The 26,602-nt window shown below is 43.1% G+C and overlaps 2 protein-coding genes and 1 long non-coding RNA gene across 3 annotated transcripts in view; 2 read left to right on the top strand and 1 right to left on the bottom strand.

Moving 5' to 3' along the window:
* The window catches only part of LOC135164607 (uncharacterized), a 30,856-nt gene extending 23,752 nt beyond the window's left edge, over positions 1 to 7,104 (top strand). Inside the window, exon 3 of the long non-coding RNA XR_010299340.1 lies at positions 6,771 to 7,104. This is a non-coding gene — a long non-coding RNA (uncharacterized LOC135164607). The remainder of the gene's footprint in view (positions 1 to 6,770) is intronic.
* On the top strand, positions 1,041 to 1,981 carry LOC135164267 (uncharacterized). The gene is made up of 2 exons (XM_064124451.1): positions 1,041 to 1,506; positions 1,589 to 1,981. The coding sequence occupies exons 1-2, from the start codon at positions 1,165 to 1,167 to the stop codon at positions 1,637 to 1,639; spliced, it is 393 nt and encodes a 130-aa protein (XP_063980521.1). The 5' UTR covers positions 1,041 to 1,164; the 3' UTR covers positions 1,640 to 1,981.
* Positions 7,105 to 17,181: 10,077 nt separating the features above from the next.
* Positions 17,182 to 18,195, bottom strand: LOC135164321 (uncharacterized). Its single transcript, XM_064124560.1, has 2 exons — positions 17,734 to 18,195; positions 17,182 to 17,632 (listed from the first exon to the last, which is right to left on the bottom strand). Exons 1-2 carry the CDS (start codon positions 17,926 to 17,928, stop codon positions 17,282 to 17,284), a joined length of 546 nt encoding a protein of 181 aa, XP_063980630.1. The 5' UTR covers positions 17,929 to 18,195; the 3' UTR covers positions 17,182 to 17,281.
* Positions 18,196 to 26,602: the final 8,407 nt, after the last annotated feature.

Below are 26,602 nucleotides of genomic sequence, written 5' to 3'. Positions count from 1 at the left end.
ATTTAGAGATAGTTTTCTGTTAGTGGATAGTTGACAAAATAAAGGAAATAGTTAAATGAAGAAACATGAATTGAAGGATAAAATATCAGTACCAAAACCATGCAATCTAGTTAGCGCCCGCGTTCAGCCTAGTCTAATATATCAAATTCTCGTGTCACAATTTTTGTTGCCATACTCCTCCGAAACGGCTTGACCGATTTTGATGAAATTTTTTGTGCTTATCCGATATCTATGACAATCGGCCAACATCTATTTTTCATCCCCCTAAATGTTAGGGGTAGTCCACCCCTCAATTTTTATTTTTTATTTTTTAGACAAATTTTTCATTTTAATATTTTTTTATGATACAACATACAAAAATACATACAATCCTCAATTTTCACACTTCTACGATCAACCCTTATTTTTTAATAGCCATTTTAGTAATTTAATCATTTTTCCTCTCCGGTCCAAAACTGATCAATCGTCCTTTAATTAGTTATCCCCGCATGTCTACAGGTGTCACTTCTGACCCAGTACACAGCACGGAGTAGGGATGAGAACGAAGCCGGTCTCCTTTCTTTCTCACTCCCTACACAGTTGTCGGCCATCATTATTGTTTATGCATCAAGTGTAGTAGTAACGTTGACAATTATTATTTTCTTATCTCAGTGTAACTCTCATATTAACTTTCAATCATTCCTATTTTATCAATACTAATTAAATTATCAAATTTGAGTGTATTTTGCACGATTAGTTAATCAAGTGATTTTATAACCTCAAAAGTACTCAACACGTGACACGAGCTTCCAATAACAACGGATTTTGTGTTGTAAGTATACTTTTTTTGAAGTGAAACTTCTTATGGGAGGGTTTTGAAATCTCGATCGGCAACCTTTTTGGTGAGGCTCGCTCTAACGTAGTAAGTAAGAGTGAGAGGCCTCCGGGAATCGAGCGAGAGTGAGACGGACTACCTTACGTCTCGTCTATCGGGCGAGAGTGAGAGGCCTTCGTGTATCGAGCGAGAATGAGACGGAAGACTTTCTGTCTTTCATGTCATTCTCTGCGTTCAGGCGGCGTCGCGATCGCGGAAAACAGCTGTTGGTTTCTAACACAGTGATCATAAGCAACGTATTTTGTTTTTGTGCGTGTCTTCATTACTTAAATCGAGAGTTTTGTGCAAATATGCCGAAGTCGGGTGCAGAAAGGACAAAAACGTGGTGGGAGAAAAAACGGGCGAGTGAAGGAATTGATCAGAATAGAAAACGGAAAAAAAGTAGAACTGAAATTGAACGAGATAGCAGGGAACGGAGGCAAACACGTGCTAACCTCTTACGTGACAGTGTGGACGATAGTGTAAATAATCCAGAGAATGAACTATTAGCAACGACTTCGACTCATCCTCCTCCTGATTGTGATGTATATAGTGGTGATCGATTACAATATTCAGACTTTAATAAGTCTAAAACTGCACATAAGAACTTTCACCGTGATTTTATAAATAATCCATTCGGTTTTACGTGTTGTGTATGTGATAGATTATGGTTTAAAAATGACTTGAAGACTCTATCCGTTGAAAATGAAATTCGTATTCAACAAAAATTTCCAGAATTCAGAAGTAATAATGAGCTGGCATGCACCAGCTGTCGCCAGGCTTTGAGGAGAGACAAAATTCCAACATTGTCGAAATTGAATGGCTTTGTATATCCCCCGATCCCTGCACATCTTCCGAAGTTAGATTTAGTGTCCGAGAGACTCATTCCTCCTAGAATTCCATTTATGCAAATTCGCAGATTGCGTCATGCGCATGGACAATTCGGAATCGGAAATTTGGAGTCAAGAGTCTTCATTACCTATTTTAGTTACCACAAACCTATCATTTCGTTCATGAAGAGTCTACCAGAGGATGAAGGTGAAGCTGATTGAGATTTAATTCATCATATTCATACTAATATTATTGTATCTTGAAAAAAGTATAATTATTATGATGAATAAATTAATATTTACGATCAAGAAGTGTTTGACACGTGATTAAAATGATTCCTCTCCCTCTAAACATAGAAAATTAAATAATCCTAGCCGATCCAATCATTCAGTTTCACTTCTATCGCGTGTCTTCATGACACACCATTTTTTTTTTATTTATATCGAAAATGTTGTTGATCTTATAAAAATGTAATTTTAATTCAATTTTATTGAAAAAATGTAATTGAACAATTAAGATTTTCATAGTTTCCAAAAAATCAATCATTATGAATCTTTATTTTGAAAAGTAAATGGAAATATTGGTTGTATGAAAAAATCATAAGAGACAATGTTTTCATAAAATTAAATTTTTTACTTTTGTTTGAAAAATTTTTCCATAAAACTTATATTTTTGTTATAAAAGGCGGACCCAATTAAAGGTGGGATCTCCAATTATCTTGCGTCGTCATTTGAACCCGCCCCGGCTGTGCAACGGTACGCGATTAGTCATTCAAAAATTAATGATAAACGTGATCGAAGCCAGGATTTTAAGTGGCAAGTTCAGAGATGAAAATATACTCATACCACGAATTGCTATTATAACTACAGATGTGCCAATTCAATTTAAACGTATTCAGTTTCCGATTAGATTGGCATTTGCAATGACTATCAACAAATCCCAAGGTCAAACGATGTCTGTTTGTGGATTAGATTTGAGAACACCATGTTTTTTACACAGACAATTATGCGTGGCATGCTCTCGAATGGATAAACCATTCAGTTTGTTTGTGTTAGCTAAAGATGGACTAACAAAAAATATTGTTCACGCTATAGCTTTAAGAGATTGATATTGTTTAATAGTGTTACTGTCGTAATTGTTTAATTAATGATATATAATTTCTTAAAAATAATGTTTGCCTTTTGTTATTTTTATATTCTCTCATCGTTCACAACGCTCCATGCTTATTTCACGCATATACCACATTCTTACATACATACAATATACACATTCTAACATACATACATACTTACAATAAGTAAGCCATTTTTTGTCTACACTAGAAATTACTAGGAAATTATTTATATGGCAAAACAACGTTTGCCGGGTCAGCTGGTGTGTTCTAATAATCAGTGACTTGATATACTCAAATCGCGTGTGAACCATTTGTGTCGTATTTTCTCGGCCCCCCTCATTCCCTCCTCGCCCTCTCTCGTCACCCCTCACCGCCACCTGCCCTCCGCAGCCACTCCTCTTACACAACCCAGATCGCTCACCAACCATTACCGTCGGCAACCTCCAGTCTAAGTTGGATATGCTGGAAGGTTATTGGGCCACATTTGAGGCGACTCACGAGAAGTTGGTCTCGGCCAGTGCCATGCTGGAAAACATCATGGAAATCCCTTATTTCAAGGAGAATGTATTCAAGGCCGCCATCACGCATTATCATGAGGGAAGGGGGCTGTTAGCCCAACTCATTGATAAGAAGGGTAGCTCAACCACTTCTCGCCGCTCCGTAGTGCACGGGACAACTCAGGGGAGCTCCAGCAAGAGGTACCTTCCCGAAATCTCTCTCCCCACGTTCACGGGGAGATACTCGGAGTTGACATAATTTCGAGACTTATTCACGTCACTCGTCGGCTCAAATGCAGATCTTTCCAACGTGGAGAAGATGCATTACCTTCCTACCAGTCTCGCGAACCAGCCGTCCCGACTCATCTCCAATTTAAAAATCTCCGACGACTCATTCTCCACTGCCTGGGACATCCTAGCCAAAAAACCTAAGAATAGGAGATTGCTCATCTCAGCTCACCTTGAGCAGTTGCTAAATCCTGCACCCATGGCAGCTCACACGGCACGGGAGTTGCACGCACTCCTGACAACAGTTACAGAGGCAGTGAGTGCTCTCGTGGCGATGGGATGGCCTACTCAACACTGGGATCAGATGATCCTCCACACAGTGCCGCAGAGACTCAGCGACAGACTCATTGAAGCCTGGGAGGTGGAAGTCGGGTCGTCTACCGATTATCCCACCTTCGAGGAATTCCAGGACTTCCTCACCAGACGAGCTCGAGCCATGGAGAGCATCGAGAACCGCTCGATGACTAAGGCTCCAAAGGCTTCGCTCAGGGCTCCAGTGATTGCCCCAATCAGAGGGGTACTGTCGAGACAAAAATGTGGCTGTACATGTGGACCCAGCGCCACATGTACAGCTTACCTTTTTGTCTCGACAGTTGGATCCCTGCACACCGGTGCTCTCAACGTTTGAAAATTCTCTCTACTGTTCATCATTTGTACATTTGAAAAAGTACAAACGGAACCCCCCAGCTGTAGCAATATTTTTTTTAGAAATACCGCTCGAATCCGTGGGATGGCGCCACCGACGATACAAAAATTCATGATGGAGGATTCACGAGTTTTGAGGATTATTGGGTGCAGCGGATCAGGGACGTATTACGATGGGGATCCACGGGTACCGGCCGTTAGTCCGCCTCACTTCCACGCCCCATAAATTTAAAAATATAATAATAATAATAATAATAATAATAATAATAATAATAATAATAATAATAATAATAAAAATAGTAATGATAAAAATAGTGAAATAATTATGCTATTATTTTAATGAGAGGGGCTGGGGGGTTGCACCGTGTGCGGGTCCTGGAGAAATGTCTACACAGGGGAGGGTCGATCGACTCAGGGGGTGATTCTGAGTCGATCTGTACCTATAAATTTTGACCCTCCTCCTCCTATTTTTCCACCCTCTCCACCCCTTTACCAAGATGGCCGACCGGGTAAAAAAAACAGGTCTACCTGACTGTCCACCACAGACCAGGCGCTGATATGGTTGGCCATTACGGGCCAGCTCCTTATGGGATTGGCCCATATTGGTTTGGCAATGTGGTGCCAGGCCCTATTCCGAGCAGGATGCCACACCGCCATGGAACCTCCAAGGGTAAAAATGAGCCGTCATGGGACGCCTGGCAGATGTGAAACACCGTGTGTGTACAAGTAATATGCATAAAAGATAACATTATTACAGGAATTAAATATAGCCTTATGAACAAATGAAGTATTACAAATTTCTTACAGAAAATGATAACTTTATTTAATAAAAATTTATTTACATGGGATATAAAAATTCGATATTAATATCACGTGGCTACAATTTAACTATTTTCATCTGTAACTTCAGTAATAGTTATATTCGATTTTTCCTCTGCCGGTATTACCGTGACGATTGGTCGATGATAACTCAAGTACGTTACAAAAGTATTGGATGAAACACCATCAAGATATCTCACAAATACAGCATCTATTGTTGTTCCATATTTGGTAGTAGATTCTCTTGGATTATTAATGATTTGCAATTGAAATTCTTTTTGAAGAAATGTCATTAATGGCATTGATTCAGCTCTTGCAAAATTTACATTAAAGTCTCCAGCTAAAATTAATGGCAGTTTAGGTTTATTTGTTTTAAAAATTATTGAACCTGTTTGGCTATAAGGAAATAACCTTTCATGTAAAAATGAAATTATATGATCCATTTTGTTATTAGGTGACATGTATACTACAATCATAATTAATTCACTTCCCCCTTCTAGTTTAATATGTGAAGCACACATATCACCAATAGATGTTTGGGAAACATGAACTTCTGTAGCATTTTGAACTGCTAGATCCATGTTGAGTGTAGTAACATGTGAAGTGTTATTGTTTTTGTAAATGGCCACTCCAGCGGCTCTAACATTTTGTCGTTTAAATTTTGCAATACAATGAAAGTTACATAAATCAACTGCTTCATCTGCAGGACACCATGTTTCAGTTAGCAACAAAAAGTTACTATTTCTACAAATAGGATCTTGTAAATCAGCAGCATGTTTCCTGAGACTTTGACAGTTTAAAGTGTATATGGTTAATTTATTTCTGGAGTTGATAAAATCAGTGATCAATCGATTAGTAAAGTCTTACACAACATTGATAGTATGCCTTGTGTTCAACTGATCAGGATGGCGTCCAGTTTCAATAATATTTTGTGATGCCTGTAAAGATTGTTGAGAACTGAAATATTGTAAAAAATATGATATTAAAATATACAAAAAAAAAAATGTTGAGTATGGCTTCAATATACTCATGAACTCAAATCTTAGTTACTTATTGCAATATATGACTAAAGATTTGAGAATATAAATTTAATTAATAAATTTGTCCATATTCATTCCTTTATGAATAATAAAAAAATAATTAATTAAAGATAATATTAATATAATTTATATAATTATTAATCCTAATATAATTTATAAATTACTGATATGATTAATATCAATATAATTAATTAAATATGGAGCTATAATAATTACAGTTATGGAGACATGAAAAATACGATCTACTTACTGATGACTTGGTAGTATGCCATAGTCTAGTTTCCCTTTCTTTGCACACGGTTGATCACTTTGATCTTCTAAGTTATCACTATCACACATATTTTATTTTCAAAAATTGAAATAAAAAATTAAATAAAACACAGGTTATGTGTACCGTATAAAGAACGACGTAGAACTGTGTGAGAAGCCACACCGTACACTCTATTACACATAATATATATAGGTATACCTCAGTATAGCGTGGCGGCCCATCCCCACACCGTCCACTCTACTACACAGAATATAGATAGGCATACCTTAGTATAGCGTGGCCGTTGCTCGCCACGGCAAGTATCGCCACGCCAACGATTCGGTTTAGGAGTGCGCCTATAGATGTTTCACATCAAAAAATATTGCCTTCGAATGATCTACTTTACAGCACGTTCGATTGATTTTTTCTTTAGCAGAGAGCCAACAGAGGCAGGTCCAGAAGGCCCAACAGAGGTCGATCCGGAGGCCGCAATCGGCCAGACAAGAGATGGATCCACGAGAGAAGGCAGAAGAGGGGGGAAGAAGAACAGAGCTGCAACAATTTATAACTTATATATAAGGAAATAAATGAATAAATAAATGATTCTGGTTCTGTTTGTGTCCCGACATGTAACCTCGTCTCCCCCATTCCACCCTCCAATCGTCAATTTATCCCAATGCATTGATCCCACCATCAACCCCTCATTTCATCCTGACACACTCATCGAACCCTCAAACCCCCATTTTTTTCCCGTGCACTCATCCCACCGCCAACCCCCATTTGACCCTAACATATTCAACACACCCTCAATCCTCCATTTTTTCCAACGCACTCAGTTTACCCTGCTATACTCATTTTTTCCTCATGCACTCATTCGACTTGTCAAATGTGTCAAATAATCCCTTGAATCGATGTACATACACCTGTAGAGACATTTTTTTTCATCCCGTCGGGCATCTTGGTAAAGGGGTAGTGAGGGTGGAAAAATGGGGTTAAAATTTATAGGTACAGATCGCCTCAGAATCACCCCCTGAGCCGATTTACCCACCCCAGTAGAGACATTTTTTTTTCACCCCGTCGGCCATCTTGGTGAAGGGGTAGTGAGGGTGGAAAAATGGGGTCAAAATTTATAAGTACAGATCGACTCAGAATCACCCCCTGAGTCGATTTACCCGTCCCTGTGGAGACATTTTTTTTCACCCCGTCGGGCATCTTGGTAAAGGGGTAGTGAGGGTGGAAAAATGGGGTCAAAATTTATAAGTAGTAAGTGGGCACGATTGGCGAATTTTATTCCAGGAATCGTCCCCCTTCCCCCTTTTTCCAGACGTGTCCGAACACGTTTTCCCCATTGTCCTTTGAGGAGGACGTAGCCGCTCTAGGGCCCCCTGGGGTGAGGGTCCCCAAAAAATGTCATTGTTCGACAGGAAGTGGGTGGTGTGTGGGTAACGACGGAATGCGAGCAGGTCCCAAAGCACTTAAAACCATCCCATTGTTATGCAATGGAATGTCGTTCACGTGTTAAGGGAAACTGGCCCATTATTTTTTTTAGATGGAGGATTGCACAATGCCCTTGTATGAATGGCGCAGTAAATGGATGCTTTTTTTTTTACAGGTTTTTAGGGTAATAAATTTTGCCTGGCTATGGAAGACCGTTGGAAAAATTCTCAACGATGTCTCCTTTTTTTTTTGACTATGTTTTTCTCTTTCTTTTTATTGCATGTTTTTCCTTTCAAAAGTTTTTTTTATCTAAAAGCCAATAGCTTTTTTTTGCCTTCCGTCTTTTTTTATACCTGAAAAGATGTTGAGGGTTTTTTCATAAATAATTCAACATAGGGTTTAAATTTTATCTTTTTTTATATTTCATAAAATCGTAGGTTCCATTTTACAAATCATTTCCATAAAATCATATGTGTGTTGGATATGGAAAATTGAAATGGTATTTTGTATTTAAATATTAGCTTCAATTTTCAGAGCCGCGCAATAAAATAATTATTTTTGTTTAGCGTGAATCCTTACCTTTAAAGTGCTGGGCACATCTGTTTCATAGAAGGGATTGAGGATCAATACTTAAATAAACTCTCACGGAACTGTATGATATTGAATGTATTTTAGACCATATAATCATAAGTATAACAATAATGATTATTTATGTGACTAAACAGTAATACATCAAGTTGAATTTGATCCTTCTACAAGATATTCGCGACATATGAGTGAGAGAATAATGAATTATCCCAAATATTACCACAATAGCCTGATTAGGGTTACTCACTCTTTCAGCTGCTGACACACTCCAATCAGAACATTAGTTTTAGATTTATATAACTGTTCTTTTAATTTTCTTTCTTGCAGTATTTTGTATTTGTTTGTTTTAATATGAGTCCTCTCTCTCGATCTTGCACTGCAGCCGTAACGCGTAATTTTGCAACCCGTCAAACGGTACCGCACAAGATCATTCGGTTCAAAAACTAACCGCGGGAATAATCAATACGAAGATGTGCGTACTTGTGATTATCTTTCCCGATACTTGAAACAAAAGATAAACGCCGGGCAGAATTATGGACTGATTCCGGAATCAGGTATCTCAAGTTTCAAGGAGTTCGCCCCTTGGTGTGATCGTTCGCGATGCTAGGACAAGACTGATTTTTAATTTTGACAAGGGTCGGAAATGCGTTTGCGGTCAATGCCCGTGTGCGGATGGTTCGATGTTGACGTCGCACTATTTGGGCTTTGCTCATCGCATTCTGTGGATGAGGCCAATGTCCGAAGTTGGGAAATCGAAGCATTTTGCTTGCTCGACTTCGCCAGACATTGTTTAAATATTTAATTTTTAAGAAATAAAATATTATCAAACATAACACCCCCCCCCCTGAGAGGTGACTCCGCTGTGTGGAGGGACCTCTCAAGGAAAGTTGGCCCTCATCCGTTGACTGCGATTTGGTTTCCAGAACTTGTAAGTGTTTAAATAGTCGTCAAGAGTTTCATTCTGTTTAAAAAGGTAAGTTCGAATTATCATATTATGTAGCTCAGTGGGTTAGTGTCGGTGCTGACTGATTGCATTTTTGTAATCCGATCCGGGATCGGGTTACATTCTTACGGATTAGACGTGTGTTCTCACGTTTTGTAATTGTTTGAAGCAGTATCCTGGATGACTTCGTTCTGATCGGTCGGACACAGTGAATTTGTCTAATAAGAGTGATGCGCACGGGTTAACTTTCGATTATTGTCTTGTGATCAAAAGTTTGTGTTAGTGATTTTAAGTTTCTGAACCACACGCCTTTTCCGGTGTCAAATAAGTTAGCGGATTCTTCTAGGATGTGTGGATCTTTACATTACATTGCGTTTTCTCCGTTGATAATTTGATAATAGGTGATGGGTTTAGTAATTTAATATGATAGACTTAATAATCTAATATTATAGGCTGGTGTCGTGGTGACGCGCTTATTGTTGCGTGGCTGGGTGACGGATGCGCGACAACCTGTTTGAGGGCGATCGCAAATCGTCGTTGGTCCGGATCTTCAGTTGATGTGCTGCTCCGTAGTTCTGGTGCTGATAGGACTCTTAGGATTTTTGGTCTTGTTCTACTAGTATGACTGTTGGGGTAACCGAGGTGAGTTGTTCCAACTTAATTCCGTCTTCGATTTTTGATGTTGACTTCCTCTTGGTAGATCTATGGCACCTGCAACCAATGCATCGTAGCATCCATCGGATCACGCTGATTGCCGTTGATTTGCTGCACAGCATGTATGCGGAGCCCAGCAACGAGAGGAGTCCTATTCCGCCGATGGATCCGAACGTAATTATTCGATGGTGATAGGATTCCTGTTTTTGTTGTCCTATCTGTTCGAGTTCTCTCTGTGCTTCATCCAGACTCATTTCGATTTTCTTTCCTTTGGTGAGATCGGGCATTGCAAGTAGCCGAACAGTTTCTGTCGTATCCTGGTTAGAAGTTCCGTCCGAAGCGTTCGTCATCAATTCTTGTAGGTTAAGGTTCACTGTTGGTAGGTGAACTTCTGTTTCATCCGCACCTAGTACACCTGTATGTGTTACTCTGTCTGTGGGGGTCAGTGCATAGCAGTTGGGCTTTAGAGCAATGATGCCAGTGCCTTTTATCTGGAACGAGGTTATGAATTTTCCATGGCAATACAGCCTGCCTGTCTCTTCTCCCGTGGTCGAAAACAGCCATTGATCGGATTTGGCTAGATTGGTCCATTCGGTGCCGGCTGATGAGGAAATCCTAATGTCGCACAGTTTGAAAGTTTGTTGCTCTGGTTTCAATAGCAACATAGCCTCGCACGTTGGCTTCATGGTTGAGCTAGAGATAGCAAACTTCGGCCTGCAGATCAATTGATCTCCCAGTGAGGCACACTGTTCTAGTTGGGCTTTTACCAATTGTGCGTAATAATATCGGTCTTCGGTGATGGCTAGAAAGGGCTTTCTTGGTTTTATCCATGCGGTCATCATCCCATTGGTGGTTTTCTGTGCTTTTGCACAGGGGTGAAGCTCGTAGAGTTGAAATTCCTGTCGGCTTAATAATGGTAAAGTAATTATAATTAATACTTTTCCTTTAGTGTGGCCTGTGTGGATCGTACTGATTTTTGATAGCGCAGGGTAATCCGTCTTGCCTTTTGGGATCGGGAATTCTAGCTCTGGATGGTGTTTCCGGATTTCTTCCGTTGCTTGGTTTAGTTGTTCTGGAGTGAGGAAGGTTTGTGTGATTCTCCCATGTTTTGCAGCGTCGATAGCTTCGATGATTTTTTCGGTAGAGTCTGGGAGGATCTCTGCAGAGTGAATTAGCTCGTTGCCTGCATGCTGGAACTTCATTGACATTTCAATTAAAGCAATGGAGTTTGCTTGACGGTTGAGCCCTTGTTGTAGATGTTCAGTGGCATTCCTTAGAATCTTGATGTTTCTCCGGGACGTCTCCATGTGAGCCATCATCTTGTCAATTTCCGACCTGATTATGTGTGTTATGCCCCAAAATGCCATAACATTTCAATTTCATAATCCGGAGAATACGAGGACACGAAAGTGGCACGTATTATTCGGAATGCAAAACATATGAAGAAAGGAAAATAAAAGGTAATGAATATATGTGGATCAATCCACGTATATTCAACTTATGTAGATAACTGGGGCGCAGCGTCAGCGCTTTACGCCTCGAACTGGCCTCTAGCGCGTCACCGTGCGATGTAATACGAATCCACGAGACAATAAATACTCGAGGACTCGTATTCTCGGGGCCAGTTATCCAAATACCATTCATAAGGAGTTACTTCTTTGTACTTATACTCGCCTGATACTCTGTGTCTCAGAGCGAGTCTTTAATTGTTAATAAACTTGCGGAATAACCAATAAAGACGGTTAATCAATTGAAGATATCTGCTCCTATCCTCTACCCGCGAGTGTGAACCCCGAAACCCGAACCCAACCGCTCGGGTCCATTACATTTTTGGTGGCAGCGTATCTTTTGGGGAAGACGGAGGCCTGATCAACCACTGTCTTGTCACACAGTGATAGAAGAAGAATCGAATATTGGAGTTTGGACTACCTAGGGGTAGACTGGCCAGCAGCTGCAGCAGACCTTCACATCGAAGGACGGAGAAGATTGCCGTTAAGGTAAATCAGACGAAGATTTTTTGGGAACCTGTTATCAGGAATCATAGTGGTTACCATCGGGGTGAACCAGGAAAGCCTACCTTAGTACTTTATCGTACCAGAGGCTAGTGGAAACTACCCTGTCAAGAGGGGCTAGTATCGTGATAAGTAGCTACGCAAGTGGGATTATTTCATTTTTGGCCAAGAAATAAATAATCAATTATGTCAACTACTGGAGCAAATGGTAGTCGACGATCGGAATCGGATTTCGAGTCTTACTCCATTTCAGGGCAAGGGGTAAGAAGACATCTGTTTAATTCTGATGGGAATATTAACGGGAATGTTAATGTGCAACGGAGATATAGCCGATCTTTGCATCAGAGCTTGTTGGCTAGTGGTAATGCACAACAGGTCAGGGTTGACGTCCATCGGGAAGAGGACGATCTACCCGAGGAGTTACCCGGGGAGCAGCTGGCTAATAGCACACGAGGGGTTGGAGGAGGAAACCAGCGATCCTCTCTCCAAAATCCTCCGAATGTACCTGGAAATCCGTTTGAGGATTTGGATGAGATCCAGGAAGACGGGGCAAGGGATGTGACGCCCAGACACGAGTACTCCACACCCAGTAACGTGTTTTACCGTACAGGAACATTAGCGGCGGGGGGTTTCGTTCCTAGGGGCGAACGCCATGGGGCGGACCAACCTCCCGAGGGGGTACGACCACTTCGGCGAACTGACGAGCTACGGGACTCAGTAGCGGAGTTGCGCGAAAGAATGGCCGAAATGGAGATAGAGAGGCAAGCACAACAGGGGGAAATGCAACGCCTCCTGGATTCTGAGCGGCAGCGTCGAGAGGAAGCTGAAAAGGAGAAAAATGAAGTTAGAGATCTTTTGGCGGAGGCCTGGGCAGACCAAAACATGCAGAATAACCGAGCACCGGGGAGTGCATACCTTGATCTGAAGGGCGCACTTCAAATGGTACGTTGTTTTGCTGGGCAAGATTCGGATAAACTAGATGGGTTTCTGAAATCAGTGACTTCCGCTAGGGAATTGATATATCCGGAATATCAGGATTCGCTCCTAAAGGGTATTCTGGGAAGTAAATTTGAAGGTACTGCTTTGAAACAATTGAAGTATCGAACGATCACCTCATTTCAACAGCTGGAGGAGGAATTGCGATCACTTTTCGGAAAAGCGAAAAGTCTCGTCGGACTTCAAGCAGAATTTAGCAGAATACAGCAAAAGGAGAATGAAAGTGTTTCTAAATATGTCGCACGCACGGAGGAAGCCACCCTTGATTTATTGAATGGCTTACTGAGTCTACACGTTGGTTTCACGGAGGTAGAAAAGGTAGCCGCTAAAACCATTCTAATGTCTCTGGCTAAACTTATGTTCGAACAGGGATTGCGAGGGCAGTTGCAGATTTTGGTGCGAGCCCATAATTTCAAAACACTCCACGAGTCCTGTGCAGGAGCCGTAGAATTGGAGAAAACCATCTCTGGCCCTCAGAAAGGGAGGCATGTTGAGGTGCCTCAAAGGAACTCCAGTGGCGGGAATAGAGTTTCTATGGCCCGGCAATCCACTGGGAATTACTTCAACTGCGGATAATCAGGTCATATTGCAAAGGATTGTCGCAATCCGCAGGCAGGTCAACGCAAATCGTTGCCGGTTGCGTCAGAGCGACGTAGCGTCAACGCATTCGGCGCTGTATGTAAACATTGCCGGTATGCAGGTCATGAGGCCGCTGATTGCCGTAAGTTAAAGAAGGAATTGGGAATATCTGACTCGCAGAGAATTCCTGCGGAGCTCGTGAAGTCTCATTTTGCAGGTAAGCGAAATAATAATTCGGGTACCGACAGCAGTAACCTAGATCCAAAAAGGAGGGTTGATAAGTCTGATGAGGGGAAAATTATGCCTGTCGGAGCCTATCAAGTTATGATGGTAAAACCTACACGGCAAGGGGGGAGTTTCCAGGGAAACAAAACAACGATGATAAAGCCAGCACTGCAGGGGGAAATAAAATCACAGATTTTACTCACTGCGCTGGAGCTGGAGCTGCCAACCATGTTCTTGGCAGATTCCGGAGCGAAGATTTCCTTAGTGAGGGTGGACAAGCTGACGGAAGGGGTTGAAATTTCCCCGAGAAGCCGAATCTTGAGGGGGATTTCAAATCATGACGTCGCCACCCTGGGTGAGGTTATTCTTCGGTTGGAAATTGGTAATAGATGTCTGGGACATACGTTTCAGGTCGTTCCTGCGAATTTTCCTTGCCTTGGGGGGATTTTAGGCGAAGATTTTCTGTCTTCACCTACGTTGAAGGTGGAAACAGTCCATGGGAAGGCGTTGGTGATCAATGGACATCCGTTCGAGCTGTTCCAGGATCAAGCACCCACGAAAATCGGGGCTAGAAGTGAGGTATTACTAACAGTACCCACACGAAGCAGCGGAACTGGTATCGTCCGGAAAAACCAACTGGCGAAGGGCGTCTTCATGGGGGAGTGTCTCACGAAGGCAGTAAAGGGTCAAGTACTCGTTTGTGTGGTGAATACGAACGACAACGATGTGTTCATCAATCCACCGACGGTTAAACTGGAATCGCTGCCGTCGGGGGAAATAATTATGATGCTGAGGGATGCCGAGAGGGGCGAGGTGAAAGACCGCATCAAATTATTGCGAGAGAATCTGAGGATTGAGCACCTAAATCAGGAGGAGAAATATTCCCTTCTGGAAATCTTGGAGGAATACAACTCCATCGTACAGCTACCAGGAGATCCTCCTGGAGCTACAGATCATCTGAAGCATGAGATTCCATTGAAACCGGGGACAGTGCCTATTAATGTCAGGCCTCATCGGTTACCAGAATCACAGATGGAGGAGGTGGATCACCAGGTCAAGGAGATGTTGCAGAATGGAATCGTGCGTCCAAGCAAAAGCCAGTGGAATGCGCCTTTGCTTGTGGTTCCTAAAAAAATGGATGCGTCAGGGAAGGTCAAATTCCGCGTTGTGGTAGATTTCCGACGCTTGAATGAGGTCACGGTTGGTGATTCATTTCCATTGCCCAATATATCCGATATACTGGATCGATTGGGAAATGCCAAATATTTCTCAACTCTGGATTTGGCCTCGGGATTTCATCAGATTCCTGTAAGGGAAGAGGATAGGTGTAAAACTGCCATTTCCACACCGTATGGGCACTACGAGTTCTGTAGATTGCCTTTCGGGGTTAAGGGCGGGCCTGCAACTTTCCAAAGGCTCATGAATTCTGTCCTGGCTGGAGTACAGGGAATTCGGTGTTTCGTCTATCTGGATGATATCGTGATTTTTGGAGCGGATCTACAGGAGCATAATAAAAGGCTGAGGGAGGTACTGCAGTGCTTGAAGGAAGCGAACCTGAGACTTCAACCTGATAAGTGCAATTTCTTGAGGAAGGAGGTGGTGTATCTAGGACACATCATTACCAAGGATGGAATCAAAGCGGATCCTAGTAAAATAGAGGCAGTAGTGAAATTTCCGGTACCACAGCACGAGAAGGAAATTATGTCCTTCCTAGGATTAGCGGGGTATTATCGGAAGTTCATCAGAGACTTTTCAAAAATTGCTAAACCCTTGTCTGAATTGTTGAAAAAGGACATAACTTGGACTTGGGGGGAGAGAGAGCAGAGCGCCTTTGACACCCTAAAAAGGGCTCTGACAACAGCTCCGGTGTTGCAGTATCCCGATTTCGGGAATCCGTTTCTGCTCACCACCGATGCGTCAAACAAGGCCATAGGTGCTGTGTTATCGCAAGGGGAAATTGGCAAGGATTTACCAATCGCCTATGCGAGCAGGACCTTAAATAAGGCAGAGCAGAACTACAGTACCATAGAGAAGGAACTCTTGGCTATTGTATGGGGAGCTCGTCACTTCCGTCCTTATCTATATGGGCGTAAGTTCACCATAGTGACCGACCATAGGCCCTTGAAGTGGATATTTAACGTAAAGGACCCGGGGTCAAGACTCGTACATTGGCGGATTAAATTAGAGGAGTATGAATACGAGGTGGTACACAAGCCTGGTAAATTAAATACCAACGCTGACGCGTTAAGTCGGATAAACGTGGTAACCCGAGCGCAGATAAGAGCGAACACAGGTGCGATGGACTCGAACGCTGACGGCGGGGTCATTACACCTGCTGACGACGACATTCCGGAAATACTACGAGAGTATCATAATACGCCGATTGCTGGTCATCCGGGTGTAAAACGTATGTACGCCAAATTAAAGCAAAAATATTACTGGAAGGGGATTAAGTCGGATGTTCAAAACCATGTGGGGAATTGTGAGGAATGCCAACTCAGCAAGTTGGGAAAAGCCACAAAGGTCCCCATGATTATCGGGGAGAGCCCTGAAACAGCATTCGAAAAATGTGCAATGGACATAGTTGGTCCATTACCTATTACGGATGCTGGGAATAAGTATATCTTGACGTTTCAGGATGGGCTAACTAAATTCAGCAAGGCCATACCCATCCCGGACCAAGAGGCCAATACGATCGGGCGTGCGTTCGCTGAAAAAATCATCTGTGAATATGGAACACCACAGAGATTGCTCACGGATCAAGGACCGAATTTTGTAGGGGAGATATTTAGGAATGTTTGTAAGCTTCTAAGAATTAAGAAGATCCAAACCACGGCGTATCATCCGCAGACTAATGGTATTGTCGAGAGGCCGCACCGCACTCTGGCAGAATACCTGAGGAGCTTCATCCTGGAGGATCAAACGGATTGGGATACGTGGCTGCCATACGCAATGTTTGCGTATAACACCACTCCCCACACGGCTACGAAAATGACGCCATTTGAGCTGATTTTTGGGAGACGCGCCGAGTTACCGACGGCCGTCAAACAGCCACCCCGTTTGACGTATTGCTATGATGATTTTGCCCAGGAGCTTCGTGAACGATTGCGCGCGGCGCACCAGGAGGCAAGGGAGGCCCTCGATGAAGGGAAAGTCAGGAGCAAGGTCCAATACGACAAGGACGCCGTACCTATAGATTTAAAAATCGGAGATAAGGTACTACTGAGAAATGATGTCCTACGACGTGGAAGGTCAAAGAAGTTAACTCAGCCCTGGATAGGCCCATACGAGATTATCGAGAGGAATGGTGAGGTTAACTACACCATCAGGTCGGGAACCAAACAAAAAACGCAGAGAGTCCACGTAAATCGGCTTCGACCCTTTATAGAAGCATGACTATATGGACCCCTGCCTCGGATTAATCTACCCTGTGAATTCCTGGAATTTTCTTGCCCGGGTGATAAGGAGATTTTCAGGAAAGGACTAGAACTGCAGATACATATAGTTTGTTTAATTAAACCATTTATTGTTAAAAGCGGTTACAGATACGTTGGAGGGACGCTCTATCACAGTATCGTTAATATAATAATAGCCTGGATAATCCCACAGATAGGAGGCACAGGTGTCGCACGTCCTTTCGCTATCGTCCAGGAACTGGGGCACGTGGCACGGTTGTGGAGCTGGAGTTTCTCCGAAGAGTCTTCGGAGGTTGAAAACGTCCTCTACGCCAGCCTCGATGTCGGAGCGTACGGGGAGATCCCAAAGGGCATTGAGATCTTTCCTACTACGAACCCTCCAGTCCCTCATCTTCACCTTGAATTCCAAGTTCAAGTACCCGGGATGATAGGGGTATCGATGGCGCTGAAATATTCCAAAAATAGCAAGGAATTAGCGAAAATAGAGACTTCGAATGGCAGTAAGAAACAGGGTAGTAAGAAAGTGAAGGAGGTATTCGTACTCACCAGATATTCGAATACGAAGTCGTCCATGGAGTGCCGCAGGTATGGATGGTTCCTCGAGGAACGATTCGAGCACAGCCGACCCCGAGTACAGGATGGTGAAGATCTTATCCGGTCCACATGGATGGAGAGATGCTGGAAGCAGTCGGAGACAGTGTGCCCAAATCGACCGCACTTAAAACACTTTCCGGCGTTCATGTTGTTGGTTCTTGGAATGTTAACTTCTTCACTGTTATCTTTTTGGAAGACTGTGGCCCAAACGGGGCGGCAGTCACTTTTATATTCAAGGGTGCTTCGTCATCAAGCATGGCGGCCATCGGGTTGGCGACATCGTCCACGTCAGGTAAAATTGAAAAGTTCAACGCACTTCCTGATTGACAAATCAAGCGACGCGCTAATTTTTATTGTCATGTGGCTAATGCTGGGGAGCATCGCGGAGGTTCGGGGGGAGGGACATGTGATTGAGAGATTCGTCCACACCCCGGGAATTTATTTTGAGCCAATTGGGAGGTTGCATTTGAGCAGCTACGTTTGGACGGTGGCTGCAAGCACGGATGGTGCATCATGGCTGGCGAGAGCTGATCAACTGCAGGAACATCTGAATTATACGAAGCAACTGTGCTTCAGGGCTGGACCATGGGGTTCCAACTTCCATCACCTCGTGGATCAATGGATTGTCGATTTCGAGGAAACGAGAAGCGTCATCACGGCGTTGTTTGGGTTAAATGAGAGGAGGAAGGGCCGTCGAGGTCTTATAAATGGTCTGGGCACGGTAGCCAAGTCACTTTTCGGGACTATGGATGCTGAAGATGAACGGGAAATACGCGAGAGGATTTCACGTCTGGAGGCTGGAGTTCAAGGGACACTGGATAGTTCTGGGAAGCAGTTGCAGATTGTTAACTCTACGCTTCTTCATCTCGCTCAAACGGAACAGATGATCCAGAAGAACGAAAACATCTTGTTGAGGTCTATCAAACAGATAAGGGATGAGGATACGCAGATGGCACACCGGCAACTCGTAGATGAGCATTTTTTGGTGGTCGAGGTCATCTACACTGGGGTGATGCGGGATGCTGCGAGATTAAAAAAACTGCTGACCGACTCCAAGGGGCTAATATTTGACACAGGTGTGTTCACGGAAGAGGGATTGGTCGACCTTCTCAGGAAAGCCAAATTACCGAAGGGTTTAAGTTTCCCCTTTGAGTTGGAGGTAGCAGGGGTACATGAACTGCAGGAGGTATCAACTGTTAGTGTATCCGCAGTTGGCATGAAAATCATCACGGTAATAGGAATACCCCTGGTGGATTTCCAAGCATTTGACGTTATGCTGATGCATAGCATTCCTGTGCGGACAACGAACGGGTATCACTCGTACTTGGAGGCATCAAATGCGCTTCTGGTCGTACATGGCGCAACACATCAGTACGTGCCAATGACCGAGGGGCAATTGAATTGCTGCAAGAGAGTTCGGGGACAATACTTATGCACCGACTCTTTGCCGATTCAAAAAATGAGAGTCACTAGCCCTTGTGAGGTGCGAATGTACCTGAGCCCAGATAAGATACCGGAAACGTGTAGCCCGAGACATCTGCGGCTACAAGGTCTCACGCTTATCAAAATGCGGAAGACTAACGCATGGTTCTACGTGGCACCGGAACCTGAAGCAATTGCCATAGCTTGCGGAGAGGGGGAAATTCGAGACACCCTTCAAGGTTCTGGAATAATGCGGATAGAAGATTTCTGTGAGGTTATCGCTCCTGATTTCACTATCCGTGGCCGAAAGTCAAAGGAAACAACCTGGGAGAATCATATTCAGCCTAGGCTGAACTTGACACTAAGTAATGACACCATTACGCAGCTACAGCAGCAGGACCATAACGTGAGCGACATTCGACTCACGAACGTCATAGGGAACCTGAAGGAATTGGAGGACCTTCATGTGCAGCTAGAGACCGGAAAGGAAGATCTAGGGAAGCTTCAAAAGAAATTCGACTATCAGGAATTTCTACTCCACCCATCATCAATATTTTCAGTGGTCATGGTGGTTCTTGCCCTTGTACTAGGAGTATCTCTGTACTGCTGGTGCCGGAAACCCTAGCCTGCGTGTGTTAGAGAAGCGAAGGAAGTTGAAAGATTTACTTGTAAATACGTATTGAAGTGATCAGAAGTGCTGATCGTGGATATTCTTAGGATTTCTACTTTTCCAGAGAACATCTCTTTGCCTCCACGGAGGAAAAGGGAATGTTTTTATAATTATTGATGAGATAGGGTTAGAGAAGAAAATTATCATCAGTAATAATTTTCTTCCCCGGCGGGGAGGGATGTTATGCCCCAAAATGCCATAACATTTCAATTTCATAATCCGGAGAATACGAGGACACGAAAGTGGCACGTATTATTCGGAATGCAAAACATATGAAGAAAGGAAAATAAAAGGTAATGAATATATGTGGATCAATCCACGTATATTCAACTTATGTAGATAACTGGGGCGCAGCGTCAGCGCTTTACGCCTCGAACTGGCCTCTAGCGCGTCACCGTGCGATGTAATACGAATCCACGAGACAATAAATACTCGAGGACTCGTATTCTCGGGGCCAGTTATCCAAATACCATTCATAAGGAGTTACTTCTTTGTACTTATACTCGCCTGATACTCTGTGTCTCAGAGCGAGTCTTTAATTGTTAATAAACTTGCGGAATAACCAATAAAGACGGTTAATCAATTGAAGATATCTGCTCCTATCCTCTACCCGCGAGTGTGAACCCCGAAACCCGAACCCAACCGCTCGGGTCCATTACATGTGCGTTGCATTGTTTACCAGGTGTGTGATTTGGTTTTGGCCACTGTAGAGCTTGTCAATTTCCTTGTTGATATGTTCGAAATCGTTGTAATCCATGGTACCGAACAGCGATCGTGATATTGATCCGATGAATCCGAGGAATGGAGCTCTTTTCACGGTTCTGCTCTCTTCCTCTTCCCTTGCCGCATCTAGTATCTCGGTCAGGTGTTGGTTCATTGTTCTTCCTTCCTGCTGTAGTGTTTGATAGTGATCGTGCTTCAAAAATTGTTCACAATCTCTAAGGGTAAATGAAATGAGACATTGGTCCCAGACAGCGGTATATTGGGGTTTAATGCCATTGCTGAGTTTTCCACGTAATGAGGTATAGTCAACGGTGGTGATAATCTGCCATTCCTTCTCGATCAGTTTCATTCGACCGATGTCCTCGTAGAAAAGTCCTGGATGATCGTGGATGTATTTGACATTGAATTGATCTTCAACTTCTGGATGACTACCCAGAGTTAGTGATAGCAAGGATAACCACAATCCCCAGATTTTTGTCTTTGACCACATTTCTTCTTTTGTTTGTTGATAAAGCAACCTCACGTTCCTTGCACTTGTTCGTGTTTGTTTTTTTTTTTTCACTGCCCCCCTTGTCTTTTTCTCTATCACAAAGAGAACAAATACAGTCAATATAGTGAGCACCGTTAATCAGGGGCTAATCTGGCTTTATTGAGGTGCCTCATAATTATCTCACCATTTTCATCTTCTAGATATAGCGTGCCATTTTCGGAAATGCCTACTATTTCATATGAGAGTTTGTTGTAACTATCAAACTTTCCTTTATGAGGTTCTTTGATTATATCCACAAATTGCCCTACCTTAAAAACTACGGGTCGTGCATGTTGGTCGTAATAATCTTTAGACTTAAGCTTGGCGTTAAGCAGATTATCCGCCCCAATTAACCGAATCTTGTCCAAGTTAGTTACCAGTTCCGCGATGTACTCATCATATGTCTCGAGTTCTTTTTCCTCCGGAAATTAGCTAGGCATTCGTGCTTTCGAACCAAAGATCAGTTCATATGGGGTGAAGCCTGTTGCCATGTGCTTGCTGGTGTTATGGTTAAACATGGCAAATGGTAGATAGAGGTCCCAGTCCTCCTTCTTTTCCATCAATGTACGCAAATAATCTGCCAGGGCTTGGTGGCTACGCTCGAGGGACCCATTCGTTTGAGGTCTGTACCCTGACGTCGTTATTTGTTTGACCTTAAAAATCTCGGAAACTTGCCTAAATAATTTGCTAAGGAAACTCGTCCCCCTGTCCGACAATAAGATTTTCGGTGAACCGTGAACTGCATATAGTGTCGTCGCTAGAGCCCAGGCTATAGATTTTGTTCTCAAATCGGGTATTGCGGCTGCTAAACAATATTTAGTTAGGTTGTCCTGAATAGTTAGAATATGCAGATTCCCTCGGTCCGTTGGGGTGAGCGCGCCCACTGTGTCTATTGCAACTCGCTCGAATGGGACCAATGTTGAGATTGAGTTTCATTTCCCGGCAAATCCTACACCTCCTAACGTATTCAGTGACATCCTGCGTTATCCCAGGCCAATAGAAACGCTCTTTGATTCGGCAACAGGTTTTAACTATGCCTTTGTGGCCTCCCATTAAACTATCATGCGCCTCCTTTATTATGCCCATTCTAGATTTTTCGTCGGGAATTTGAACTCTACCTTCGCACATGGTTATACTGACTGAATCTCCATCGAATACTTCTTCAAATAGTGCACCTAAACTTACAGCATCTAATCCGTCTCCCGTTCTTGATAGTCGGAAGGTATTTTGCTTATAGTGTATCAAAGCTTCACGTAGATGTTCCAAGCCTAACATGATATCGCTTAGTCGCGCTTTTTGAAAATGGAATTGCTTTACAATTACTGTGAACGTCCGGTATTTTCCGATTGGAGTCACGAACACGTCTCCAATTTCTGATTGATGCTTTTTCAAGTTATCTATATCGATTAATTTCGTCGTCAGGAGCAATTTTGCAATGGGGGTTGTAACTTTCAAATCCGCTGAGAGGAAGTGCACTATGTTTCCGCGCTTAAAGGTAACGGCATCTCTTGAATGCTCAAAAACTTGGCGTTTGTCATCGAGCACGTCGTTCAACGATAATGATTGCGGGATTTCGACTCCATTGATATTTCCATTGCTTGAACGAGGAATTTTAACTCCTGGAAGAGGAATAAATGATGAAGGTTCGGTACTATTCATCGATGGGGCATCTTTGGAAAGAGTTATATTATTTTCCGGCTCAGCTGGTATCGGAAATTCTAGGATCTTGCTATTTGACGGAAAACCATCAAGACGATGTTGACTGGTTGGGTGAGGGGTGGATTTCGCTATTGGTTCGAGTTGATTGGGAGATATGGGAGCGAAGGAAACCCTTTTCTTTGCGGTTGGTCTTTTTGGTGTTTTGTCATCGCTGTGAGATAAGGGAATTTCGAGTTGATCAGTAGGATATTGTATAGGGAACTTATTGCATGTGCTCTCTCTTTGTTTTTCACGTTCATGAAGAAACTCTCTGAATAATTGTTCAGCTCGTTCATCACTGAATTCATCGTTCGACTCTTCGATCGGATTGCTCGCTGTAGCTGAGTCTTGGGAGTGAGACTGGTGAATTTCTTCAAATTTTCCGAATGATTGGTGAAGACTCTCTATGAAATTCGGGGAAAAACAGTTTCTGTTGCCTCTTTCCTCTTCCTGTAAGCCAGCCTCTTCTTGAGGTCCAGCTGTTTCGGAATAATCTCCTAGTGGAGGGTCGTCATCCTGATCGTTGTCAGAGTCATCAGAATCCTTTCTCGGATTTGTTTCTAAGGGGATTATTGCAGGGTTCTCCGGTGGCTCCTCTGACTGCTCGAAAACATCATCTTCGATCTCTTCGGGTTGTTCTGAGCTTCCCGCTTCACTGATGACAGGTACTCTAAGGATATTTACTGATTCGGGTCTTTTCTTTTCTTTAGCCTTCTCGCTGGCTGCTTCTTGAGTTGATGGTGTCGGTAATGTTCTCCTTTCAACCGGAGTTGATGCATTTCGTGATCTACTTACCATACCCGTTATTGACTGACTTGATCTGGCTGCTTCTACATTCTTAGTGGGGTTTTTATTCTTTGACCCAAGCGGACGTCCTCTCTTTTTGGGAGGCTCTGTTTGATGTTTCGATACTCCTGGCTGCATCAGTGGCGTTACCTTCTTAAACATCGTTGTTGGATAATTCTCCGAGAATTTTGTTTCGTCATCGTTTTCCGGTGGGTCTACAGGGGATGAAGCCAAGACCTTAGCGATCTGCTTCGTTTTTGCTGTGCGATGGTGAGGAATGAAGTCAAAGCCGGATATTTTGGTTTTGAATAGTGCCTTGCGTGTGGTTTGATCTTGAGTATCCTGTAACCACACCACTGCGGCAGATTCTGCATACAGGTGAAACTGTTGTCCGTAAAGGAGTGGCCTGAATTTGTTCAAGGCGTAGACTACTGCCAGGCACTCTCTTTCATCTTTGGTGTATCTTGTTTCCGTGTCGTTTAGTTGTCTGGAAACATAGGCAATCGGACCTTCAATTCCTTCGTCATCCACCTGTGTTAGGATTGCTCCTATGCCTCCACTAGTAGCATTAATTGTGACGAGGAACGGACGACTATTGTCCGGGTGTCTGAGGAAAGGTGCTTGTGAGAGGAACCACTGCAGTTCTTCAAAGGCGAGTTGTTCCTTTTTGCCCCATTTCCATTCTGTCTTTTGTTTTACTAAGTTGAATAGAGGCTTTGCTCTCGGCGCATACCATTCTTTGAATTGATGGAAGTAATTACACATGCCCAAGAAGCTTCGCAGATCCTGTTTCGATTTTGGCGGAGTAATGTGAGTAATGGATCGAACTTTGGCAGGGTCTGGTCTCATTCCGTCCTTGTCGATGACATAGCCTAGGAAGACAACCTCGTCTCTCAACAGATGGCATTTTTCTACTTGCAGAGTGGCTCCATACTCCGACACTCGTTGGAACACTTTACTCAGCAATTCAAGATGTGTTTCAAGGTCCGAAGTATGTACTATGATGTCATCCAGATAGACTTGGACCCCATTTCCTATTAAGTCCCCTAGCATCTCGTTCATGCAACGTTGGAATATAGGACCAGCATTCTTTAACCCGAATGGCATGTGAGTGTACTCGTAGTGACCATCGTGAGTTGAAAATGCAGTCTTTTCTTGATCCTTTAGCAGCATCGGTATTTGATGAAATCCGCTGGCGAGGTCCAAGGTCGAGAACAAACAAGAACCTCCGAATCTGGACATTATTGAACGAATGTGGGGCAAAGGGAATTTATCAGCTATTGTTTTCTTGTTCAGGTGACGGTAATCCACGACCATCCTCCATTGCTTGTTTCCTCTCGCATCGGGTTTCTTTGGAACCATCCATAATGGAGAATTGTAGGGTGAGACGGATGGTTTGATTTTGCCCGTGTCGAGGAGCTTATTTACTTGCTTTGTGACCTCTTCTTGTAGGTTCCCTGGGAATCGGTACTGTTTGACATGCACTGGTCGTTCATCGGCTGTTCGGATGGGACAGGTCATGCCCTTCATTTCGCCGCCTTGACCCACGGTGTCTTGGAGACGCTGTGGTCAGCTGCCCCAGTGTTTGGAGGATCGGTTTACTCCCTGCAACGCCATTCTTCTCTTCGCCATTCTTCGATCTCTTAACAGTATTTTGTTAAGAGATCTTTTTTATTGCAAATTAAATTTACAACAAGAAAGGTCTCTTGACAAAATACTGTAGGCCTCCTGCATCATGAGATAATTAATATTTAAACAATTAGCTGCGGAATGCCAGGGGGATGCCCGTGGTTTTCAGAATCTTGTATTTTAATAAATAATACTAATATAAATAACAATCGGTTTTTAATCACCCCAGCCCCCCCCCCCGCGAAAGGATTGTCTTGAAATATCTTTCCCCCCCTCTCTCACTCTCACTCACTAGCGGAATGGAACGTCCGCCCGAGGAGAAGGGGAAGCACGCACACTGCTTACCCGCGGCACACGGACGGAGAGCCGCACAATGCTCGCGCCCCATTGGCCGTTCTTTTCACCCCCATATCTCTGCAGGGGTGCGTCCGAGCGAAAAGTGGAAAAGGACTTTTCTGCTCAGAAACATCCCCAAAACATGCCTGGTCAGAATCGACATACTTAATCGGAGCACCCTGTATATATATATTCACTACCACTTAGCTATCCAAAGGATCATCGCAGTGGATAGCCAAGATCCAAACGTCACACAATCCATGGTTATCGTTAGGAAATCGTTCGGGAATATTTGGGAACGAATTTTTACTGTTTAAAAAAATTGTGTTTACTTTTAATTCATAAAATTAAACGAACATTACAAAAAATATCGAAATGTACTCAAAAACGTTTGGGAAACTCATTGGAAATTCGTTTCTCATGTGAAAAAAAAAATAAAAAAAGATAAACAAAGGTTAGTGTATTGCTAAATGGATTGGAGTCATCATTGAATATAAACACATCCGCCACACCTTTAAATTTTCTCGCTGCCCTTAACCATTTCATCTACGGTGAAATGGAAATCGATTGGTGGGGAATTCAATTTTTCGACCGTAGCGCCATCCCTCTACTGGGGTCACACTATTCGAGACGTGGGGTTACCGGAACCCGAGATCTGAGCGCTACTTTGGTCGATCCTCTTTGCGCAGCGTATTGTTTCTCCAGTGCTGTTAATGTGTTCCGGTGTTTTTAGTGTTACCGTGGTGTTTTCTCTTGATTTCCTCCATTTCTTTCATTTCTCGTTTCATTTGTTATCTATTTACTATCTACTTTCATTCTTTTGTTTCATCTTTAATCATTCTTCTCTCATTTTTCTCTTTCATAACCTCTTTTATTCACTTCTTTTCTTCGCTTGATTCGTTCAAACGGATCGTTTAAAACAAATCTTCGTTTTATTTCGTCACTGCTTGAGTGACGATCCAGCAGTGTTTTCATTCCTGCAAATTCTTGCAGTCATCTCTTTTAGATTGTGAATAGTGGAAATTTTC

Source organism: Diachasmimorpha longicaudata, chromosome 7, assembly GCF_034640455.1.
Source record: "Diachasmimorpha longicaudata isolate KC_UGA_2023 chromosome 7, iyDiaLong2, whole genome shotgun sequence".
Taxonomy (NCBI): Eukaryota; Metazoa; Arthropoda; class Insecta; order Hymenoptera; family Braconidae; genus Diachasmimorpha; species Diachasmimorpha longicaudata.
Note: the sequence above shows the minus strand (reverse complement) of the source record. Positions and strands in the feature narration are given on the sequence as shown.

Coding starts and splice junctions, on each gene's coding strand:
- LOC135164267 (XM_064124451.1), top strand. CDS start 1,165: ATGCCGAAGTCGGGTGCAGAAAGGACAAAAACGTGGTGGGAGAAAAAA. Junction 1,507..1,588: donor CATTCGGTTTTACGTGTTGT/GTATGTGATAGA, acceptor AAAAATTTCCAG/AATTCAGAAGTAATAATGAG.
- LOC135164321 (XM_064124560.1), bottom strand. CDS start 17,928: ATGAACGCCGGAAAGTGTTTTAAGTGCGGTCGATTTGGGCACACTGTC. Junction 17,633..17,733: donor ACTTCGTATTCGAATATCTG/GTGAGTACGAAT, acceptor GGAATATTTCAG/CGCCATCGATACCCCTATCA.